Below are 20363 nucleotides of genomic sequence, written 5' to 3'. Positions count from 1 at the left end.
CAGTAAGAGCAGGGAACTGAACTACTTTAGGCAGAATATTTTATAGAAGTTATACACATAAAACTGTCTTATGGTCAGAATAAATAGATGATGTAAAAAATGTTTAAGTGAATGATGAAAGACTAAATAATTCTCACTGCAATGGAGACAGCATAACAGTAAGATTCAAGTGAATAAATAACAGGTTCTGTCCTAGTAACTTAAGGGGCTAAGAAAATTCTAGTTCTGAAGGTTCATGTGACAAATCAAAGGGCTTCGCTGGATCTGTACAATCCTTCTGGGCTTATTACTTGATACCATTTATCTGTAAGGCAAAGATTTTACTCAAGTAATTAGTGATTTTGAGTCCAGTTGGCTAAAAAGAAAGTACACGAGGGCTGACTTTCACACAGGGATTATCTTGTCCTGTATCAGATGTGTGCGAGCACATGAGTTTTAAAAAAAAAAAAAAAAAAAAAAAAAAAAGAGAGACACAAACCCTGGTAAAATCTTGCTATGAATTCAAACCAATTTGGTGTGTAATCACCAAAGCAGCACCTATAGCAATCACTGCAAAATATTGGAAAAGATGTACTTAGCACTGTCCATATTATCATCTTCATTTCCATTTATTCACCTTGATGTTTCAATCAACTAAACACTGCAAATGATAAATGGGCATTTATACATGCTGAGTTTTAACATCAAGAACCAAGCTCTCCCTTCCTGAAGCTCTGCCAGTCGATACCAGCCGGGAGCCTCACCACGGGGCTCTTTCTCCCAGGTTCTCTTCTCTCTGAGGATGCAGGAGCGACTAAGAGAGGCAATTGTAAATTTATATCCTAAAGAACAACGTACAGATTTGGGGAAAAGTATTTCAGCTTTTGCCAGTATTGATCTGCTCAGACACAGCTTGAAGTGTCTGATAAAGTTACCGTAAAAACAGACGTCCAGGCTCAGTACTGTCCATATAAAACAAACCCCACATTTCAAGAGAATGTCCCTTCATAAAATAACAGGAACTGCTCCTCAAACACTACTGCTTGCAATCATGTTTTGTACCCCCTCCCCAAGCATTATGTCTTTTTGTACTATTTTTTCATACAAGGGTGCCCTCAGAGATGTTGGGGTTTCAAACCCAGAGCCAACTTTCCAAAACACGCTGTATTTTGAAAAGCCCATTTTCGTTTCACAGAGGAATAAATAAGTTTGCATCATAAAGCCTTTATCCCCCCAAACCCAAAGCCTCCCATACAGTTAAAAATCAAATCCAGCTTTATTTTCCTGCATGAGTCAGGCTGCATGCAAACAGCTTCAGAGGAAGGCAAGCTTGGGGTGGAGAATAAAACTGAAATAAGAAATCCAGAGAGGGATACTTGTTCTTCTAACAGCACGCTCCTATTTTCCCAAGACATTTGCTAATATTTTCATTTTAAAACTAGAGGAAAGCCACCCCCTTCCCCCCAAAAGAAGTTTTAAAGATTATAAAGACACACAAGGACACACTTTATTATTTTAACAATTATTGCTATTTTCAGAGCTCCAGCACAGCTACTTCCTTCCATAATTGGACTTCAATCAAACCCTAGTGAAGCTTTTGATCTTGGAAAGAGTAACAACATAGCTCTGTTATCGGCACATAGGGGGCAAAGAGTAGGATCCAGAATTTTTCGATAAAAGAAAGTTAATTGCTTTGACTTATATTTATCAAAGGTCATGGCTACAAGTTCTGAGTGCACATACATAACGGTGCACACTGAGAAATCTTGTATAGACTGGCCAAAGTAAGTGTTGGGATTATACTATCTGTGTGCATTTAAAAAAAAAAAAAAAGAAGAAAAAAGCAGCAAAACAATGCTAGATTACTATCCAAATATACCCCAGTGGATGTCCTGCCAAACAGCAAATATGTGGCTGTAAGCTCCAAACTGAAATAAAAGCTTGGCCAGAAGCCCAGAGCTTCACTGTATTTTGCTCAGCTAGCCACAGTCTGGCAGAACAGAGTGAACACATTCTCAGCCACGTGATAAAGAAGCCCGTCGGGCCAAGCTGATTTCCTTGTGTTGGTTAAATGTGATCTTCAGACTGTACACACCAGCGGCTTTGGGAAAACGTGAGAAAGTGGGAAACAACAGGCCACGGGCTATAAACTGAAGGGCAGCAAAAAAATTACTTAAGGGGTTTGCTTAAACGCTAGTGTTGCCAGTGCTGTATTTTAACAAGGTGTTAACTGGGCTTGTAGGGCTGAGCATATTCAGCAAAGGGTGCTGAGCACCGGGAATTCACCTGGATTTCAATAGGAGTTACACACCATCAGCTCCTTCAAGGATGCAGACCCTGAAAGAACCTGATTCGGAAAAGGCACTGCAAATTCTTCATGGATTATGAGAGCTTCCCATCAGTGGCTCAAAAATGCAAAACGCTGAACTACTTCAAATTCCATATTCAGGAGAGTTAGAGGTACTTAGGCCTCTCAGGATGTGGCCCAGTACAGGAAGGGTATGACTCTGATGGTGGTATACATCCCCTATAGCTCAGATTTTGCTGACGCTACTTAAATAGCCACCAAGTAGCACTACTGAACACAGAGAAACATTCATGAAGCGAGACAGAATTTGCCCAAAGGATTCAATCCGAAAAACATGTAGGGTCTAACGGGATAAAAGCTGCCCCGATGATATTTTGATAGTAGTGATAATATTTTTAAATAACTGACTTAGGAAGAGATAAACAGCATCCCTGGCCAGCATCAGAGGTACACGTGACTTGTGAGAGCATGTTACATATGGAAGCAGAAAAAAAAGCCTCCAAACACAAGACCTCAGTAGTACATCCCTGCTACAGATAAGAGCAACTCAGATGAAACAGTCATGAGAGTATATAATAAAAGTGAGATTTGTTTACTTTCTAACAGAAATAAATTGATAACCCAGACACGTGCAGCAGCTGGTGAAATCAGAGACACACACGAGTTGACAATTACACCTCCAGTTCTTTCCTTCTATTTGGTTAATGATTTCTTTTCACGTGTTCAGAACAGCTTCCAGACAGAGACTACCACAATCTTCAGCAATGACTTCAACCATGTCGCACTGGGAAAATTGAACAGGTAAGAGAGTTTGGAAAAGTGTTTCTTAAACCTGGTGATGAGTCCAGTCCAACAGAAAGATCAGCCTTTCTGAGAGTGGCCACGTGATTATGGATGCACGAACGTCAGGTCTCGGAGTCTGGACAATCCATGCCCTGATTTTTTAAGTGCCAAGACACCAACAGCTAAGGTGTTTCAAGTAGACACCCAACCGCAGCTGTCCAATATTTGTGACTGAAGGCTTGTGGTTTAACCTCCTCAAAAGGTGGATATGCAGGTTAACTTTAAATATGCCGCACTCTTTCCTAATTCTCTCATTTAAGTTGAGTGATGCAGGTGTTCACAAGGTCAACCTCCCGCTCCGTTTTACTCAATTTGTGTTACTCTCAAAAAATGGCTCAATCACCAGACTACTACCACTTCAGAAAAACCTTCATCTAATGAGCAAGCCCCATTTTTTTTGCTTACGTGAATTTGAGTAAGGCTCAACATATGGCTAAGGAACATGACACCATCTTGATATCTGACTTATTAACCTTATCTGTTATTTACGCTCTTCGAAGAAAAATAATCTTCACTACAGGCAGGGGAATTAATTCCTCATTTTTCAATGTAGATGTATTGATACAGAGGGCAGCAGGCCCTTAGACAGTTGGTGACAAAGGCCATATTATGGTCAGTCCCTTGTGACTAACCTGCGTGGGTAGATGTGGTCCCTGGAGAAGTCTGGAAATTGAGAGTGGGAATTAAACAAGGGTGCCCTAAGGTATTCTTAATTTCACTCTCCAAAGTCTGCACACTCTTCACTAGTCTTCAGTGATCACCCAGCTCAACAGGGCTTTGATTCTGGCCACCTTTCTTTAGCTACCTAGTTGCAGTCGCTCATTACTCCACCCTCACTGCAGTAAGCAAAGAGAATTGGGCTACTCCATGGGGCTAGCCCAGCATATAAAATGGATACACCAAATTAAATTATCTCAGGATGTATATAACACAAAAAAAACCCCATTGAGCAAATATATGCTGCTGTGAAAATTTTACTTTGACATCCATATGCTGCTATGGTGTACTTCAAACAGCAGCGAGCTCAGCACTTGCAGTTATTTCAGATCTGTATCTGATTTTTTACTCTTCCAAAGTTAAGCTCAAGGCAGTGTCTTAGACACAGTCAAAAAAAAAAAAAAAAGCAAAGCAAAAAGAAAAAACATGGCAACATTTCCCAGTAAACTTTCTTCAACTTAACCCTGAGAAAGCAGGAAAAAACTCAAGTGTCTTTTCGTCATTTCATACAGGTTGTTTTTTTTAAAAAGACACTTCATACAGCGTATGCCACCGCCAGACCGAACAGGCTTTCGGGCCTCAGATAAGAGGTACCTTGCCACAAAGGTTATCAAAATGTCTTGATGCTGTGCTGGAAACAAAACATAGGAAGGTAGAGAGGTTCTAACAAATTTCTAAATGCCCTAACAAGTATGTGCGTTCAGGGGTAGAGGGAACGGGACACTAAGGGAGCAGGGGAGTCCACCCAGCCGCGCTGCATTATACTGCGAGCGTGTTGTGTCATTACAGCTTTATCCCGACACACCCATATTTACAGCACACAATGTACTGTACAATTCACAATGCCAAGAAACTCAACATATCTAATCTGGCAGAAAAACAAAGTCATATCAGGTTAATCCAATTCTTAAATTGCACAACTTTGAAAAGCCAATAGGAAAACAAATCTTCCCCTAGTCTGTGCTCCCCCTGTTCCTCCTCCCAACACACATACCCTGCCACGACCTACTTTTCCTCTTTGATCCCTCAACATTTTTAGCCCACTCTCACCGTCCCTTCCTTCTCATTCACTTCTAACCTACCTCCACCCCAGACTCCGGTGGCAGAGTGGAAAGTTACGCCAATGAGAGCGAGCTGTAAAAGGCAGCTTTGTGCGCAGCGCCCCGGCTGAAACTCGCTGTGAAGAATGAATGACAAGACGCATACACAAGGTCACTTGGACACCTGCCCGTATGTGATACTGCAATAATTGTGATAAGATAACAGGCCTCAAATTTGAAGTTGGCTGACTGCAAGGTAGTTTCAATCAGGGCAGCGGAGCTGGGTTGCTTCTGCGGCACGAAAGGAACAGGATATAGCAAGGTTGAGTAAAAGTTCAGAAAATTTTTAGGTAAAATAATTGTGCTCGACTTTGGAGAGGATCAAGATCGTTCCATTGCCTGGGTTCGGTGCATTCAAGATCTTGCCTACAAACCTTATAGCTCGTTTTCTAACTTGTCTTTTTAAACGAAACCTTGGAGTCTCATATAATCACAAGACTCCAGGAGGTGAGGATTTTAAAAGACTAATGGTGGAAAAAAGTTTGTGACCCCCCCAACACACATTAAACCAATTAAACCTGGTTTCTTGCAGATTCGTTTCTCAAAGTGAATTGACATCTCATGGTGTCTAAAAAGGTGTCAGCTTTCCCAGAAGTATTTCACACAGATCAGGCATATTAAAGGTCTTATGTAAATTCTCTGATGTAGAAAACGCACATTTACATTACAGCTTTTCCTGCTCAGTAACATATTCCTTTCCTATCCACTCATCTATTTTCATGAAATTTTAGGAATGTAATTATTCCTTCAGAATCACAACTTTCTTGCCACATTTGGTTAAAATCAGCCAATACACTCAAAAATCATGAAGCAGGAACACGCAAGAGGCCACACATACCTAGCATGACTGGATATGGTTTGTTTTCATAGCAAACCAGGCAAAAAAAAAAATACCCCAATGCTCATCTATCACAGCATGAAACAGAGCTGCAAGAGTTACATACATAAAACGGCCAAATGCCCCACGCTGCAACGAGGGGCCGCAGCTGCAGGGATTACAGATGTCAGTAACATCTATATTTCCACTATGCAGCACAACAAAAGAGGGAACAGTGGTATGTCTGATTGCTGCAGGGTCCTTCAAATTAAGTCAGTTTAACCCTCTCTGTTGTGATGAGGAACAGGGTTTGTTTCTGAGTGCTTAGTTCCTACTTACTAAGCATTAGAAGCTAAGCACACAGCTGTTTTTCAAGTAGACTTCTGGCCGGAGTAGGACTCATTTCCAAATGTTGAAATGGGGAGTTTGTAAAAATTACTGAACTGTTTTAAGTTACCTCCTTCGTTTCAATGCAGCCCTCTCGCTTTGAGCCTGTGTTTAATATTCTGCAGCCTTGAGTAATATACTCTTCCACAAGAAGGTTTAGTGCCATTATTTCAGTAATCTCGCTGTGCTAAAAATATCGATTGCTCCATCAAACGGAGTTCTGCAGGAATTATTTTGTGTTTACAAGTTTCACACTATTGTTCCTTCAGTTTTTCAAAATGCAGTCTACAGTTTCCTTCCTCATCTCCTTAGAATCTCAAGTTATAAGCACAGTTACTAGTTGGACCGCATTTAATTTCTGTTTTGAATGCTTTCATCTGTATCATGATTGCGAAGTTACCAGGTCACCTCAAATACTTAATTCTTGTATGTGGACATTGCTGTAAGTGGGGAACCTTGCAAGTGATTGAAAAAAAGTTTTAAGAACCAACCATTGCCACACAAAGTAATGGATCTTGCTATGGACAGAGAACCCTGTTCATTCATTTGTTTATTAAATTCAAGAGTACCAACCAGTTCTGTAATGAATTACTTAAACTTTGACCTATTGTCCACAGCCATGTTCCAGAACAAAGAATTTATAGCAAGCTGTGCTCCCTAAGGCTAATTGGAAAAGAACACTTTTTTTTTTTTTTAAACAATTCTCCATCCTCAACAAATCTTTGCCAAACTATGTATTTTTGCCTCTCTGCTTATACACCTACATATGGAAGGATGACAGTTTGTTACAGATGAGTTATTGCTATAGTTCACTCCGGCTTCTGCTTGTAGTAAATGCATGCTAATACATCGATCTGTGGGTCCCTGTCAAGTTTTGTTTCAGTAATAATCTAGATTTGTGTTCCAGTTAATAAGGACCTGAGTTTTCTAGGACCCTAACACAATTTGGATTTTTTATTTCCTCCTGCAAACAGCCATACATCAAAACACAAGCACAGAGCTTCACAACAAACTTTTTAGCAGGGCCCGTTGAGACAGGACAAGGAGGAATGGTTTTAAACTAAAAGAGGGTAGATTTAGACTAGATATAAGGAAAAAAGTTTTTATGCTGAGGGTGGTGAAACACTGGACCAGGCTGCCCAGAGAGGTGGTGGATGCCCCCTCCCTGGAAACATGCAGGGTCAGGTTGGACGGGGCTCTGAGCAACCTGCTCTAGTTGAAGATGTCCCTTCCAACCCAAACTATTCCATGATTCTAAGATCCTCAATGCCTGTTTTCATTAAATGGCAAATAATACGAACAAGAGAATACTACCAGTAAGATGAAGAGCTAAAGCTGTTTCTCTCAAAGTGAAGCAGAGAACCCTGAAGCAAGAGCATGCCATATCAGAGAAGCTAAGCAATGGTGTTGGATGGCGTACAATGAAAATCTGGGCCAAATCTAGCCCTGGCAAGATTTAGCTCAGAGAATGGGACAGGGAAGGATAACTGTACCACAGCTTCAAGCATGTCAGAAGTGTGAGAGGTTGAACAATAACTTGTATTCATTTAAAACCTGACGGATAGCACCTCAGTTATGCAAAGCTGAAGTGCTATGAAGAGCCCTAGCAGAAAAGAAAAAAAGAAAAAAAAAAAGAAATGTTGCAACACATGCTGCAACACATGCTGCCTTACCTACCTGTGTTAGCTCTCCCTACATTAGCTCTGAAGCTCTCAGGACCAAATTCAGTTTTGTGATAAATAGACAGATTCTTAAATGCCATTTGTTCATTAAAAAAAAAAAAGGCAACAAGCTACAAAATCTGTTTCTCATGCATTCATTTTGACAGTCATGCATTTTATGTTAATTTTCTATACTAACTCATTCTGTGTAACTTACTCCATTAAATGGAGTAGATTCGAGATTTAAGTAAATGTTCTTTTTCAGAGCTTTCATTATCTACTTAATGTAGAATAGATCAAACCACAGTTTTTCTTGAATATAACTTAGTTGAAATACTCGTCTGATGATCCCAGTCTTCTGTGGAATTCAGACAAAATACTGAAAATATATTTTATTTGTTATGAAAGTGAGACTTCAAAAAAAAGGAAACTTATGATCATGTTTGTGTGATACAAATACTAAATAGCTCCATAGTGTACTTCCAGCCAACCAAGCTTCTGATTTCATAATGCTCTAAAGCCCTCTAAACCGACGACAAGTATGTCCTTTCATCCTGAGAAAACTCCACTGATGCACCGAGAACCGTTACCCCCCTTTAAAAAAAAAAAATCCAGAAAGATGAATGACAAGAGAGTGAATGGTGACATTTTGCTGCTCCACCTAGGCGTTGATGAAGGAGAGTAGTCAACAAGCTGCTCTCCTGCTGAGCAATACTGAAATCAGTAAGACCACATGAGGAGTAAAGTACTTATTGCTGAGATTAATTGGGCAGAATCTGGCTTCCACAATTGCCAATCTGCTGTCATGTAAATATATAGAGATTGAAACAATTTAATATGTTTCCTAGTACCTGCATCTAATCAGATAATATCAATGTCTTCTTCGTATACATCTCCTGATGAGCTCTTCTCTCTTAACTATAACATATTGTTTTATGAAAGACTTCAGGGTGTACTCGCTTCTTAAAAATCAAATCACCTCACTAGAGAATCATTCAATCAAACATTCTCCAATACACTTTGAGACGGGAAGCAAGGCTCCAAGAAAGACACTATACTTTTTCTAGGTAATTGCAACAAGTTTGACACTCAGGTATCCTTGAAATGTCTTTCTAAGGGGACAAAACTCCCCTACTTGTTGCCTCTGTGTATCCTCTTCCTAACACTGTATAGCCCTTACTTGCCTAAGTAGCTCTATCTGTGTGAAAGCACTATTCCCGATGAGAATATATGAGGTATATTTTAAAAGTATCGCATAAAACCAAAAGACGTTTCATGCTGTTTACTGTTTGAACTCCAAATCAACTTCACGTTCTTTCATGCAGTCAAGCAATTATTTAACCAATAATCAAGAGTTAACAGTGAATATTAAAATTAGATCTCTTGAAGAAGACACAGTGTTCTTGCTTCTAGCATTAACACGGCTTGTGCGTTCAGCACTTTTTTCCCCTGTTATCATGTGACAGGCTATTTTTAATATTTGCCTGAATATATTTTGCATCTTCCTTTGATCCAGAAAGCAGTTTTGTGAGGCTTGGCTGCATATTGCATTTCCCTTGCCGTGGCAGTCCGGAGCAAAGCTTTTCCATTTCACTGCAATTTCGTCATCGGCTGGTAATGGTAGGAGCACACAGGCGTGTGTGCGTGCCTGCTGCTCTAGCAAAAGCCATGCTGAGCAGGCTGCACAGGGGACTGCCACGTGCCTAAAGCACATGGTCATGCAGGCAACAGCCATCCAGAGCCTCACGTGAGAGTCAATGTGAAGAGCAGCTCTCGGCACCAGCCTGCCTGGTGGTTTAGCTGGTCATTCCCATGTTGTCACGTGGGAGAACAAAGGTCAGGAAATTCCCAGCTCCTCTTGGTGCTGGAGGTAGAGTCCTTCGACTCTAAGAGAGGGGGCTCAAGCTGTGGCTCATGCAACACCTAGTAACTGCTTGTAAACAATGACTAAAGCTTAGGAGAGGATTCCACATAGAAGTTGGCTGCTGGGAATGCTGCCCTTCACGCTACAAAGGCTGTGCTGGAAGAGGAGGTCACATTAAGAAACACAGGGGAAGGAAGACTGCAATAAAGGGAGTGTTGCACACACACCCTTTTGCGGGCTGCCCCCTTCACCAAATCATCCCCAGTATGCAGTTGAGAGGCTGGATGGAGCAAGAACAAACCTCTCCCAGCTGGCTGCTGTGCCTATCACAAACAAAAGTTAACAGAAAAATGCCGAAAACCACCCAATCACGCCCCGTGTCAATCATTACAGTTCAGTATCTATGTAAGAAGTAAAAGGTAATGGATACTGCGCTCTAGATGAAGTATCTCGGCTGAATAAATAAAACATGGCGTTTAATAAAATCTTTGTGTTCTTGGGGGGGTGGGAGGTGTAAGTACACTTCGCATGGAAACAGTTTTCAGCTTTTTGATTAATGTACCCCTAAATCTTTTTTTTTTTTTTTAACTGAAAGTGAAGACTTGCAGATATTGCACATATGTGTATTTCCACAGCAGATTACAAAGCTTGCTTTTCTTTTTTTCTTTCCTTAAATAATCTTTGGCAGATCCTTTGCAAGTAGCCTAAGACACCCAGCCATCCAGGCAACACAGACTGAAAACCACTGTCACAGGAACGCAAAGAATGAGGGAGTTTTTTCAAAGCCTCCGACAGCCCTATCCTCCTTAAGGAGCAGGGAAGTAACAAAACATGGGATATCACTGTGTCAGCAGCATCCCCGTGACATAGCCCTACATCCAAAGCTCTGGTGGCAAACAGAAAATTTGGATCTGAACCACAAAATCCCCAGAACCTTCTAATTAGGATCTTCCACCAGACTTAGCTGATGCTTCTGAACTCTAATTCACTCCGTTCAAACCCTTTACAGTAGCTGCCCCATTCACCCAAATAAGGGCTACACAGGGAAACGAGCCAGGTAAAAGCAACCACCAACTAGTTACCTGCAAAATACGAACTTCCCTTTACATACAAACAGCTACAAATACTCCCAATTCCCTTAAAGGACTCTGCAGTTAACTGGAGATTTATGTTCCACCAAAAACATGGCAGAAGACAACACAAGGTCTGCAACAGATTAAGAACCAAGAAAATGCGTTTGTAGTAACAGGTTACTTTAAAAGCTAGCTTTATAAAACCTGTTTTTCTGAGGGAGACTATGGATTTCAACCAACTAACCAGCATCCAATACAGGGAGAGAAAAGAAGTTTCATATGCGTCTACACATTACAATGAACAGTGGTCTGCAATACTAAAATAAATCAAAATACTATTTTTTATTAACAGAATTGGTACTGTGAAAAAGAAATAGATCAGATTTCAATCTTGCAACAGCCATTACCCTGTGTCCCTCTTCTTCAAAAAGAGAAACGGTATTTGCTATACGTACATTCCCCGAACAGGAATTTATGGGAAAGCAGGTGCTTGCTTAATTCTTTGCTATAGTCCAGAGAACAGATGATGAACTGGTGAGCCTAAACATTTTTCCATCAGCCAGACAATCCAAGCTGGAAATACAGAACTAAGTTAAACCTATAAGGAAACTTTTTGTTGTTGTTGTTATTTTTTTACTTTTAAGGGAAAAAAAAAAAAAAAAATCAGTGAGGATTTTGTAATCTCACGTTTACCATCAGGGTCAGCTCAGCTTTGCTGAGCCTGATGACACTCCTCAGTGAATGCTGATGCAGATTTCCAGATCTCTTCCAGAGATGGTATAAAATACATATTTGGGCAATACCATTATCTTCTAAAGACAGATAAGGCTTGTATTTCAACACACATGCAAAATTAAATCTCCTTATGCCACTCTTCTATAGACCCTCTACGTCCGAGATACACCACGTACATACGTGAGTCCCATTCGGTGTTCCACATGCACGTGTACATCCTCCCCCGTACACAGTACATGCAGGTACAGGAGTTTTGACCAGCCGGGCATGATAGGCTGATGCTAATGCTGCGGAGCCATTTAAAGTAGGGACATAAGCAGTACGGGATTTGACCCTGCCTTCAGCCAGAGTCTACACGCTCAAACAGGCTTCCATTGCAAGACAAAATTCAGAAGACACAACAACGAAATATTTTTAGGAGAATTACTATCACCTAAAAAATTCAGCTTTCCTAAAAATAATAAGAGCACATGGAATTAATTTTTATTGAAATTGTACTATTTGTTCTTGGGGTTATTACAATAACACAAATCACAACAGCCATGCATACTGGAATGGTAGCTCACACCAATTAAAGAAACCTTTCTTCATGTGACAGTTTAAAAAAAGAAGTATTTTAAAAGTCTTAAGATATATTAACCAAAAGGCTCCATTATAATGATTTTAACATTTACCTCCAGACTAACTTTCCTATTTCAAAGCAGCACGTTTGCCTTGGCACTTTTATGACAACCTTAAATGCTCATTTTCACTCTTACTAAAAATTTGTTTTTTAAAATATATACTGCCTTATTTTAAAACTTGCTCAAATGCTAAACTCTTAAGATGATCTTCTCTTCAAAACAGATTGTCAAAGTAAGATTTTTACACAGCAGCACATAAAAAGTTCAACAACCTGATGATAAACCAGACTACTGTTAGTTAAGTCATAAGTAAAGGGGGGTGGGGGAAGAAAATATTATTTTAAGAAATTGAATGAGCTCCCTTTTAGAAAACACATTTAACCAAAAAATTATATTATTGCTTAAGGCAAGATGGCGTGGGGAAAAAAATACCTGCAAATTTAGATGTTTTATGCTACCCCAAGAGACATGACTTCTTTTGCAACAGTAAAAAAGCATAGAGAGTTTCTAGTGAGAAAAGTTTGTAACCCTGAGGTGTAAACGGCTCAGGAAAAACTCAAAAAAATCAATGAGTTGAAAAGTCATGCGGACAGCTGATTACAAATAAATTCTGACAGGTGATCATTAAAAGCCTGGCTCATAATCAGGCTCCTCTGAAAAAAAGAATGAGGACAGATTATCTGCTTTTAATTTTACATGTGCATATGCGACAGAAAATGGTGTAGCATATACACGCTATTTTTAAAAACCGGCTCAGAAAAAGCAAGGGGTTTTTATATTCTGCTCTTGCCAACTCCAAGTATATTCTAACTCTGGAAACCCTTATAAGTTATTAGTTAACTATGAAATGCCTTGAAACTGAAATACAAAACAAAGTCAAATCCATATAAAGTAAAAGTAAGTGAAATCCACGACTAAACACACACTTCTGACTTGGGGCCAAGGAGTCTGTTGACAGGTTTGGGGTGTTTTGGGGGAGTGTTTTATTTCTTTTTAATGAGAAAGCAATGTTGCAGACTTATAAGACTTCTCTATTTCATCCTGCTCCACAACTTTTGTCCTTCTATTTATTTATTTTGCCTCCTTATCAGACGATTCTGACAATGACTTCGCACGCTGAGCATGGCAAACGATCAAGCAGAAGGGAGAGGAGTGGTTTCCTGCTCCCAAGAGCACGCTTTGCTCCAGCAAACCTTGTGTGAGCAGAAGAGCACAATAAATAAGTCACCCTTGGTCTTTTCTTTTTCTTTCTTTTTTTTTTTAAGAAAAAAAAGGCAAAGCTCCATGTTTTCCAAACTTCCATGTTGACACTATTCCACTGACCATGACCTCAGCCTTGCTGGTGTCAAGCCAGAGCAGTTGTTCTGGATTCATACTAGTGTCTCTAAAGGGATGATTTCAAGTGCTAATAAACTAATAGAAGACTTCCACTGCCATCAAACGTGTTTGAATCATACATTACAATCAGAACTTGGAGTCCACGATGTTTTCTTTGCCTACAGCTCAAGGTGACTATAGATGTAATTTATCAACTCAGGTCAGGGTTACACTCAGTTTATGCTAATTTAAACAAGATTATAATGCAGTTCCAAAATTTAGTTCCTGCCCCATGTACTGTGGCAAATTTTATTTTGCTCAATAGAGAATAAGATTATGGCCAAAATTTCAAACAGGAAGCATTGTCTTTGTTTTAACTTCAAAATAATTGCCCACTCCTGTGTTCTCACATCAAATATTGGCCAAAGGAATATTCTCTTTCACGGTCCTTCTCCCTGTTCATTTAACACCACGGCACCTACGCATTACTATTCCGTTTGTGGTCTTTTCACTTGCTAATAGCTAGGCTATCAATGAAGAAAGGAAGATCAGCAAGTTTCCTTGGAATTCCCACAGCTTCCTTACACAATTTAAACAAAAATCCCTGTGGAGCAACTTAGCAATAACTAGAGCTATTATTTTTATTTTTTGGAGTGTGAGTGACTTGAATCATATTGGCTCTCTCTAAGCTGCCTGTCAACCATGCAGGGAGAAGTAATTATTTACACTGGGGAGGAGGACTCATGCCAAAATCCATAGGCAGTTCTTAGGTCTGATTTACCTGGTCTGACCGGGCTCTGCATGCAGTTCTGCGACACCATGCCTGGATGGACTGAAGTAGAAGCCCTGCTGCTGAGGTCCATGACAGAAGGTGATGCTGAGGTAGCTTGCTGGAGACCTGACTGGTGCGGGCTGTGCTCGTGCTGGTTTGGGCTGGGTGGAATGCCATTTTCCGAGAGGAATTCTTCCAGGTCCATGTATTCCAACTGGAAAGTGTCTCCATCGTATGGCAGTGTCTTGTCCCATAATGTTGGGCCCAAGAAAGCTGACTGAGGGACTGTGGTACCGGTGCTGTCATCATCTAACTTCTTCTCTTTGTCTTTTTCTTTACCGAATGCTTAAACAAAACACATAATAAAGATATAAGAGCTCAGTAATTAAAATATTAGCTACTGCTACTTCAATTATTTCTGCTGCACTCTCAGTTGTAATAAATGAATACTCCCTTCATAAAAATAACTCCTTTGATTCACTCTGGCAGAGAATTGACGGGGCAAGCCAGTTGAGCACCTTTGCTGGATCCAACCATGTTTTTGAGATTTTCTGCTATTTTTAGTTAACAATTCCACTGCACGCATGGCTTTGAATGTCAGCTTCAATAAGTACTCAATAGACTTAAAAGTGAGTGAGTATTTAACTTACAGCAAACTGGAAGATGTTGCTGTACTCTGTTGAAAAGGCACAGTCTTAACCTAAAATCCCCGTAATTTATTATCCTGTCATACTTCTACATTAAGGTCCCCGTCTTGCTAGTCCTTACACAAGGAAAATAGTCCTCAAATTCACTTCTTAACGTTACTAACTTACAACAATGGTGAAGTCTGACAGAATATGTATTTTGACGTGCAGAAAAGCTAACAAAAAATTCAAAAGTAGAAGCAAAGCAAAAAAAAAAAGTTAAAATGATGCTTCCTACTCATTCCTACAATATCCAGTGATTTCAACACACATTTTTGAAGGGAAACACCTGGTTTCTCTAGAAGATTTGCAAGGATCTGAACCGATAAAGCTTTCTGCCAACCACCATGCCTTCTTAACGTTTTCTTTTTAAGCACATGCAACAAACCCGGTGAAATCCTGCGAGTCGCTTTGCAATGAAACTCGGAAAAGCTGAGGACACAAAACGCCTTGGCTCTGCAAGACCTTTCACAGGGTTTTGTTTTTAATGTGCATTTGATTCATTGGAAATACAAGGTGCAATTACGTCCGCACCGCCTTAGCTCTCCAGAAAAGTTGCAACTTTCTACTGTCAAAACGCCTTTCAGTTATTACGGGACCAGGTTTCACGGAAGGTGGTTTTTAAGCGGCGGGCAGGACGGAGCAGCTGGCCGCCCCGAGGGGAGGCTGCGGCGGGACCTGGGCTCAGGCTGGGGGGGTCCGCGCCGCCGCCCTGCGCCCCCCCCTCTACCCAACACTTCGCCCGAGGCAAATCGCGCTCTTTAATTTATTTTTCCAGGCGGCCGGTGCCGTCCCCGCGGTGGCTCCGCAGCGGCGACGGACAAACCCAGCGCCTTCCGTTAGGTCAGGCCGACTGCGCCCATCGCTCACCGCCTAATACCCTCACCGAAATCATCCCGCTACTTAATCGCCTTGGGGAGGGAGGGAGGGAGGGAGGGGAAAAAAAGGGAAAGCGAGGCAGCGGCCCCTGAGGTGACGGCAGGCTGGGGGCCGCCATTTCGGGGCGCCTGCCCTCACCGGGCCGGGCTGTGAGCGGGGGGCAGAGCCGGCCCCGGGGGGCCGGGGGGGAGCGAGGACTGTCCGGGGAAGCCTCACCGTCTTCGTGAGCGAGCGGCAGCTTGAGCGGGTTTTCCAGCAGGGACTTCAGCACCCCGTAGGTGGGAGGTAGGAAGGTGGGGTTCAGCGGGAGCGGCCGCGACATGGTGGGCTTTCCCTCGGGGCAGCTGCGCGGCAGCGGTTCCTTCCCCTTCCTCTCGCGGCGCCGCTACGAAGCGCGGTGAACCGGGCGCAGCGCAGAGCCGAGCCGAGCCGAGCCGAGCCGAGCCGAGCCCCGCTGGCGAGGGGCGCCTGGAGGCCGCCGGAGCAGGGGAGCGGGAGAGGCCCCTCCGCCGCGCAGCTCCGCCACCGCTGCCCGCGCCGCTCCCGCCGCCCGCTCTGCGCCGCGCGCCCCGGCCGCGCGCCCATGTGCAGGCGCTGCCGGCGCTGACGTCAGGCGCGGCGCGGCACCGCCATTGGCGCGGGGGGCGCGGCGGACGGCCCCGCCCCCCCGCTCCGCCCCGCCCCGCGCCCCCCCAGCGGCACGCGCGGCGGCCGTTACCCGGGGCGGGACGGGGGCAGCCGCGGGGGGGGGGGGCGCCGGGGCCGGCCCGTGCGGGGGGAGTCGGCGGGGAGCGCGGCCGCGCCGCTCCCCCCGCCCAGCGGGAGCCGCGCCTTGGCGAGGCCGGGGCCGGGAGCCGTCTCCCCGGTAACCGGGAGGAATGTTAATGAGTTCGGATGTTTGACCTCGCTCGGTGCATCCGAGCGTGAGGGCAGCGGGGAGCGCGGCGGCACCCCTCAGGGGAGCGGGAGCGGGGCGGGCAGCCCCCGCCGCCGCGGCCTGAGGGACCCGGGCCGCGCCGCGCCGCTGTGTGAGTGGCGGCGGGTCGCGCGCCCCGCCCGGCGGGGAGCACCGCGGGCCGAGGGCGGCTGCGGGGGACGCGGCGGGGGAGCCCGCCGGCGAACTGCCCCGGCGCCCTGAGGGAGGCGAGGCGGGTGGTATTTTTATCCATTTCTAAGGGAACCGGTTATTGGGCTTGCGAGCATTTCGTGTCGGAGCCACGGCAGATCTTTCGCACGTCTCATTTCCGTAAGCAGCCCGCTCCTCTCGCCGGTGACCGAGACAAACCAGGGTGAAGTAGCTGTGCAGGGTTCCCGGTACCTTGTCCCAGTTTTGTGTCGGAAAGGGCTTTCCTCTCTACTTGCGAAGATCCTCGTTGCGAGTACGGTTGACTTTGTACCCGCTTAGGCCTTCAGCCACCCCTCAGGAACTGGGCCCGACCCGTGTCGACTGTTCAAGACTTGCGGTAGTAACTTCCACCCTTCGGGTGCTTCTGGGCATTCGTCTGGCCCCGCTTCTCATCTTTTTTTTGGACGGCGTTTGGCAAAGCTTTACCATCCAAATTTCGTTGTTGCTCTTTCTTCAAGTCAGTTCTTTTGCCGTTAACAAATGTAAATAATCATAAATACTCACTATAAGCAAATAAAGGTAAATTATGTGCATAAACTTTTAGTTTATGGGCACTGGAGTGCCCAGTATTCAGAAATAAAAGCTGCCTGGGGAACAGAAGTCTGCCCTGAAGAGTTATGTTCTCCCCTTATGCATCTGTCTATGATTACGTGCACTGACTGGCGTCTGGTCAAATGATCGGACTAAAACAAGCAACTAATTGAAGTCAAATCAGTAAAATTGCAGCGGCACAACCAAAACCTGAAGACTGGCAATCGTAACCGTCAGGCCCTTCAGAACCAGAGACAGCGTAACATTATTTGTGGCAACAACTGAGAAGGGGTTATGGAAGAACCTTCAAATGCCGCTGAGGTGGCATGGTTCGTGACTGGAGGGGCTTCAAGCAGGAATGTGATAGTAGCAGCACAGTAGTTTTTAAGTCACCTAACCAGGAAAAAAGCACTAGATTGTTAAATGATTGTACACATACCAGCGTTGCCTCAGATGGCCAAATTGCTAGTTACTGGAAACCTTTAATTACAGAGGTACAGAGTGAGTGACATAAAGATTAGGGCAACGATTGGCAATCCATACGCAGATGTGGTACAGAATGTTTTTTCTATGCAGTATAAAGAAAAAAAAAAAAGGATACGTTTAGGAGATTTGGCAAGCAAGAAAGAAGAGTAAACAGAACAGAAGATCTAAAAGTAATGGGGGTATTGGGAAACACCAGTAACAAACAAGATCAGTTAGGGATGTAATGAAAGCTCAACTTGAGCAGAACTGCTTACGTTTTTATGGTTATTGACCATTACAGACAAAATGTACTCGGCAGACAGAAACAGCTTTTTCAGTGCAGCAGAACGGCAGGAAAACTGCACTGTTTCGTTACTATGCGTAGATCTGTGCAAGCATGGAACAAAATGAAGCAGCCAGGCACTGAGGACTACATACAACTACGGACCCTGCATTCCCAACACGCAGGAGCTGGGAATTTCCTGGGTGAGAAAGCCAAAACAACTCTTCCTGATATACGGACCAGCCAGAAAAGCTGAGCGAAGTACCTGAGTGCGGTGCTCGAGCTGTTGTTTTCAGTCTCACGCTACAACAGGAGCCGTGCCACGCAGGCAGGTTTCATACCAAGCAGCCTAAATTGCCAGGCTGTCAGGACCTTTAGGAAGCCTTTAGACAGGCTCCGCGGAGGGACCCGGACAGGCTGGATCGATGGGCCGAGGCCAACTGTGTGAGGTTCAACAAGGCCAAGTGCCAGGTCCTGCACTTCGGCCACAACAACCCCATGCAGCGCTACAGGCTTGGGGAAGAGTGGCTGGAAAGCTGCCTGGCGGAAAAGGACCTGGGGGTGCTGGTCGACAGCCGGCTGAACATGAGCCGGCAGTGTGCCCAGGCGGCCAAGAAGGCCAATGGCATCCTGGCCTGTATCAGAAATGGTGTGGCCAGCAGGAGGAGGGAAGTGATCGTGCCCCTCTACTCGGCACTGGTGAGGCCGCACCTCGAACACTGTGTTCAGTTTTGGGCCCCTCACTACAAGAAGGACGTTGAGGTGCTGGAGCGTGTCCAGAGAAGGGCAACGAGGCTGGTGAGGGGTCTGGAGAACAAGTCTGATGAGGAGCGGCTGAGGGAACTGGGGCTGTTTAGCCTGGAGAAGAGGAGGCTGAGGGGAGACCTCATCGCTCTCTACAACTCCCTGACAGGAGGTTGTAGCGAGGTGGGGGTCGGTCTCTTCTCCCAAGTAACAAGCGATAGGACGAGAGGAAATGGCCTCAAGTTGTGCCAGGGGAGGTTTAGATTGGATATTGGGAAAAATGTCTTTACTGAAAGAGTGGTTAAAGATTGGACCAGGCTGCCCAGGGAAGTGGTGGAGTCCCCATCCCTGGAGGTATTTAAAAGTCGTGTAGATGCGGCGCTTAGGGACATGGTTTAGTGGGCCTGGGGGTGTTGGGTCGACGGTTGGACTCGATGATCTTAGAGGTCTCTTCCAACCTCAATGATTCTATGATTCTATGACACCGTGTTGTTTCTGAACAGGAGCGTTGTGTGTACCTACGAGTTGCCCATTTTTACTGGCTACGCTTGCCCAAAGGTGGTCCCCAACTCCTCCACGCTGTTTCAACCACTGGCTGACCCCACGCACTACACTCCAGGTCAGGCCAACACAACCAAAACAGATACGCTCACTGGATTTCTACATTTTCCAACCAAAATACCATTTGTTGGCGTGTATTCTTAGCTTAGCATTCACCCAGAAAAATGTTTATTTTATGGCTCATAAAGGACTGTGACGGCTGCTTAGGTTTTTTTTATAGAAAACATCTTGATTGGTCCCCTATTAAAAAAAAAATTCTCAGCCAATGTTTGCGTTTCTGCCCCTGGTGTTTTCATCACGGAAATGTGATCAGTTATACGGCCCAAAGATCCTATTTTTTTCAAACTAAGTACACACGAGGTAATACACCACTTTCCAAGTTCGTCTTTTTTTTAACGTAATTCTTTTCTTTAGCAAAGACAATCTGAAAAGACAACTTTAACCTCAAAAAGCCTTTACATTTTTAAGGGGTTCTTCTACCTCCAAGGCCAAGCGTACCAGGGTTAGAAGCCGCTGTGGGCCGCAAGGACGGCGGAGGCCCACACAACCGGGCTGGGGAATGCCCCGTTACCACAGCCCCGGGCTGGGGAATGCCCCGTTACCACAGCCCCGGGGCCACCCTACCGAGAGAGGCGTTGCCTTGGGAGTCCCACGGTAGTGCTCCGAGCACGGACCGATTCCAATAAAGGCACGGCGGTTGGCACGCCGACTTTATTGCCTTCTTTATTTTTCAGTAGGGAGTCCTACAAACAGCTGCTCGAGGCGGAAACGGCCGCTGCGCGACGAGCATCGCGGTGCGACCGCCCGGGCCCTTCCCGCTCCGCTCCCCGTGAGCGGGCCGGGGTGCCCCACTCGCTCTAACGCTCGACGGGGGTGAAGTAACGGCGGGCCC

The 20363-nt window shown here is 44.4% G+C and overlaps 1 protein-coding gene across 2 annotated transcripts in view; it reads right to left on the bottom strand.

The window, feature by feature from the left end:
- The window catches only part of HLF (HLF transcription factor, PAR bZIP family member), a 37646-nt gene extending 21418 nt beyond the window's left edge, over positions 1-16228 (bottom strand). For both annotated transcript variants that reach the window (XM_076353953.1, XM_076353955.1), the window contains exons 1-2: positions 15978-16228; positions 14206-14541 (exon numbers count right to left, since the gene is read on the bottom strand). In XM_076353953.1, the coding sequence (XP_076210068.1) occupies positions 14206-14541; positions 15978-16083 (442 nt within the window). In that variant the 5' untranslated portion in view covers positions 16084-16228. The remainder of the gene's footprint in view (positions 1-14205; positions 14542-15977) is intronic.
- Positions 16229-20363: the final 4135 nt, after the last annotated feature.

This window comes from Aptenodytes patagonicus, chromosome 16 (assembly GCF_965638725.1).
Source record: "Aptenodytes patagonicus chromosome 16, bAptPat1.pri.cur, whole genome shotgun sequence".
In the NCBI taxonomy this organism is placed as follows: Eukaryota; Metazoa; Chordata; class Aves; order Sphenisciformes; family Spheniscidae; genus Aptenodytes; species Aptenodytes patagonicus.
Note: the sequence above shows the minus strand (reverse complement) of the source record. Positions and strands in the feature narration are given on the sequence as shown.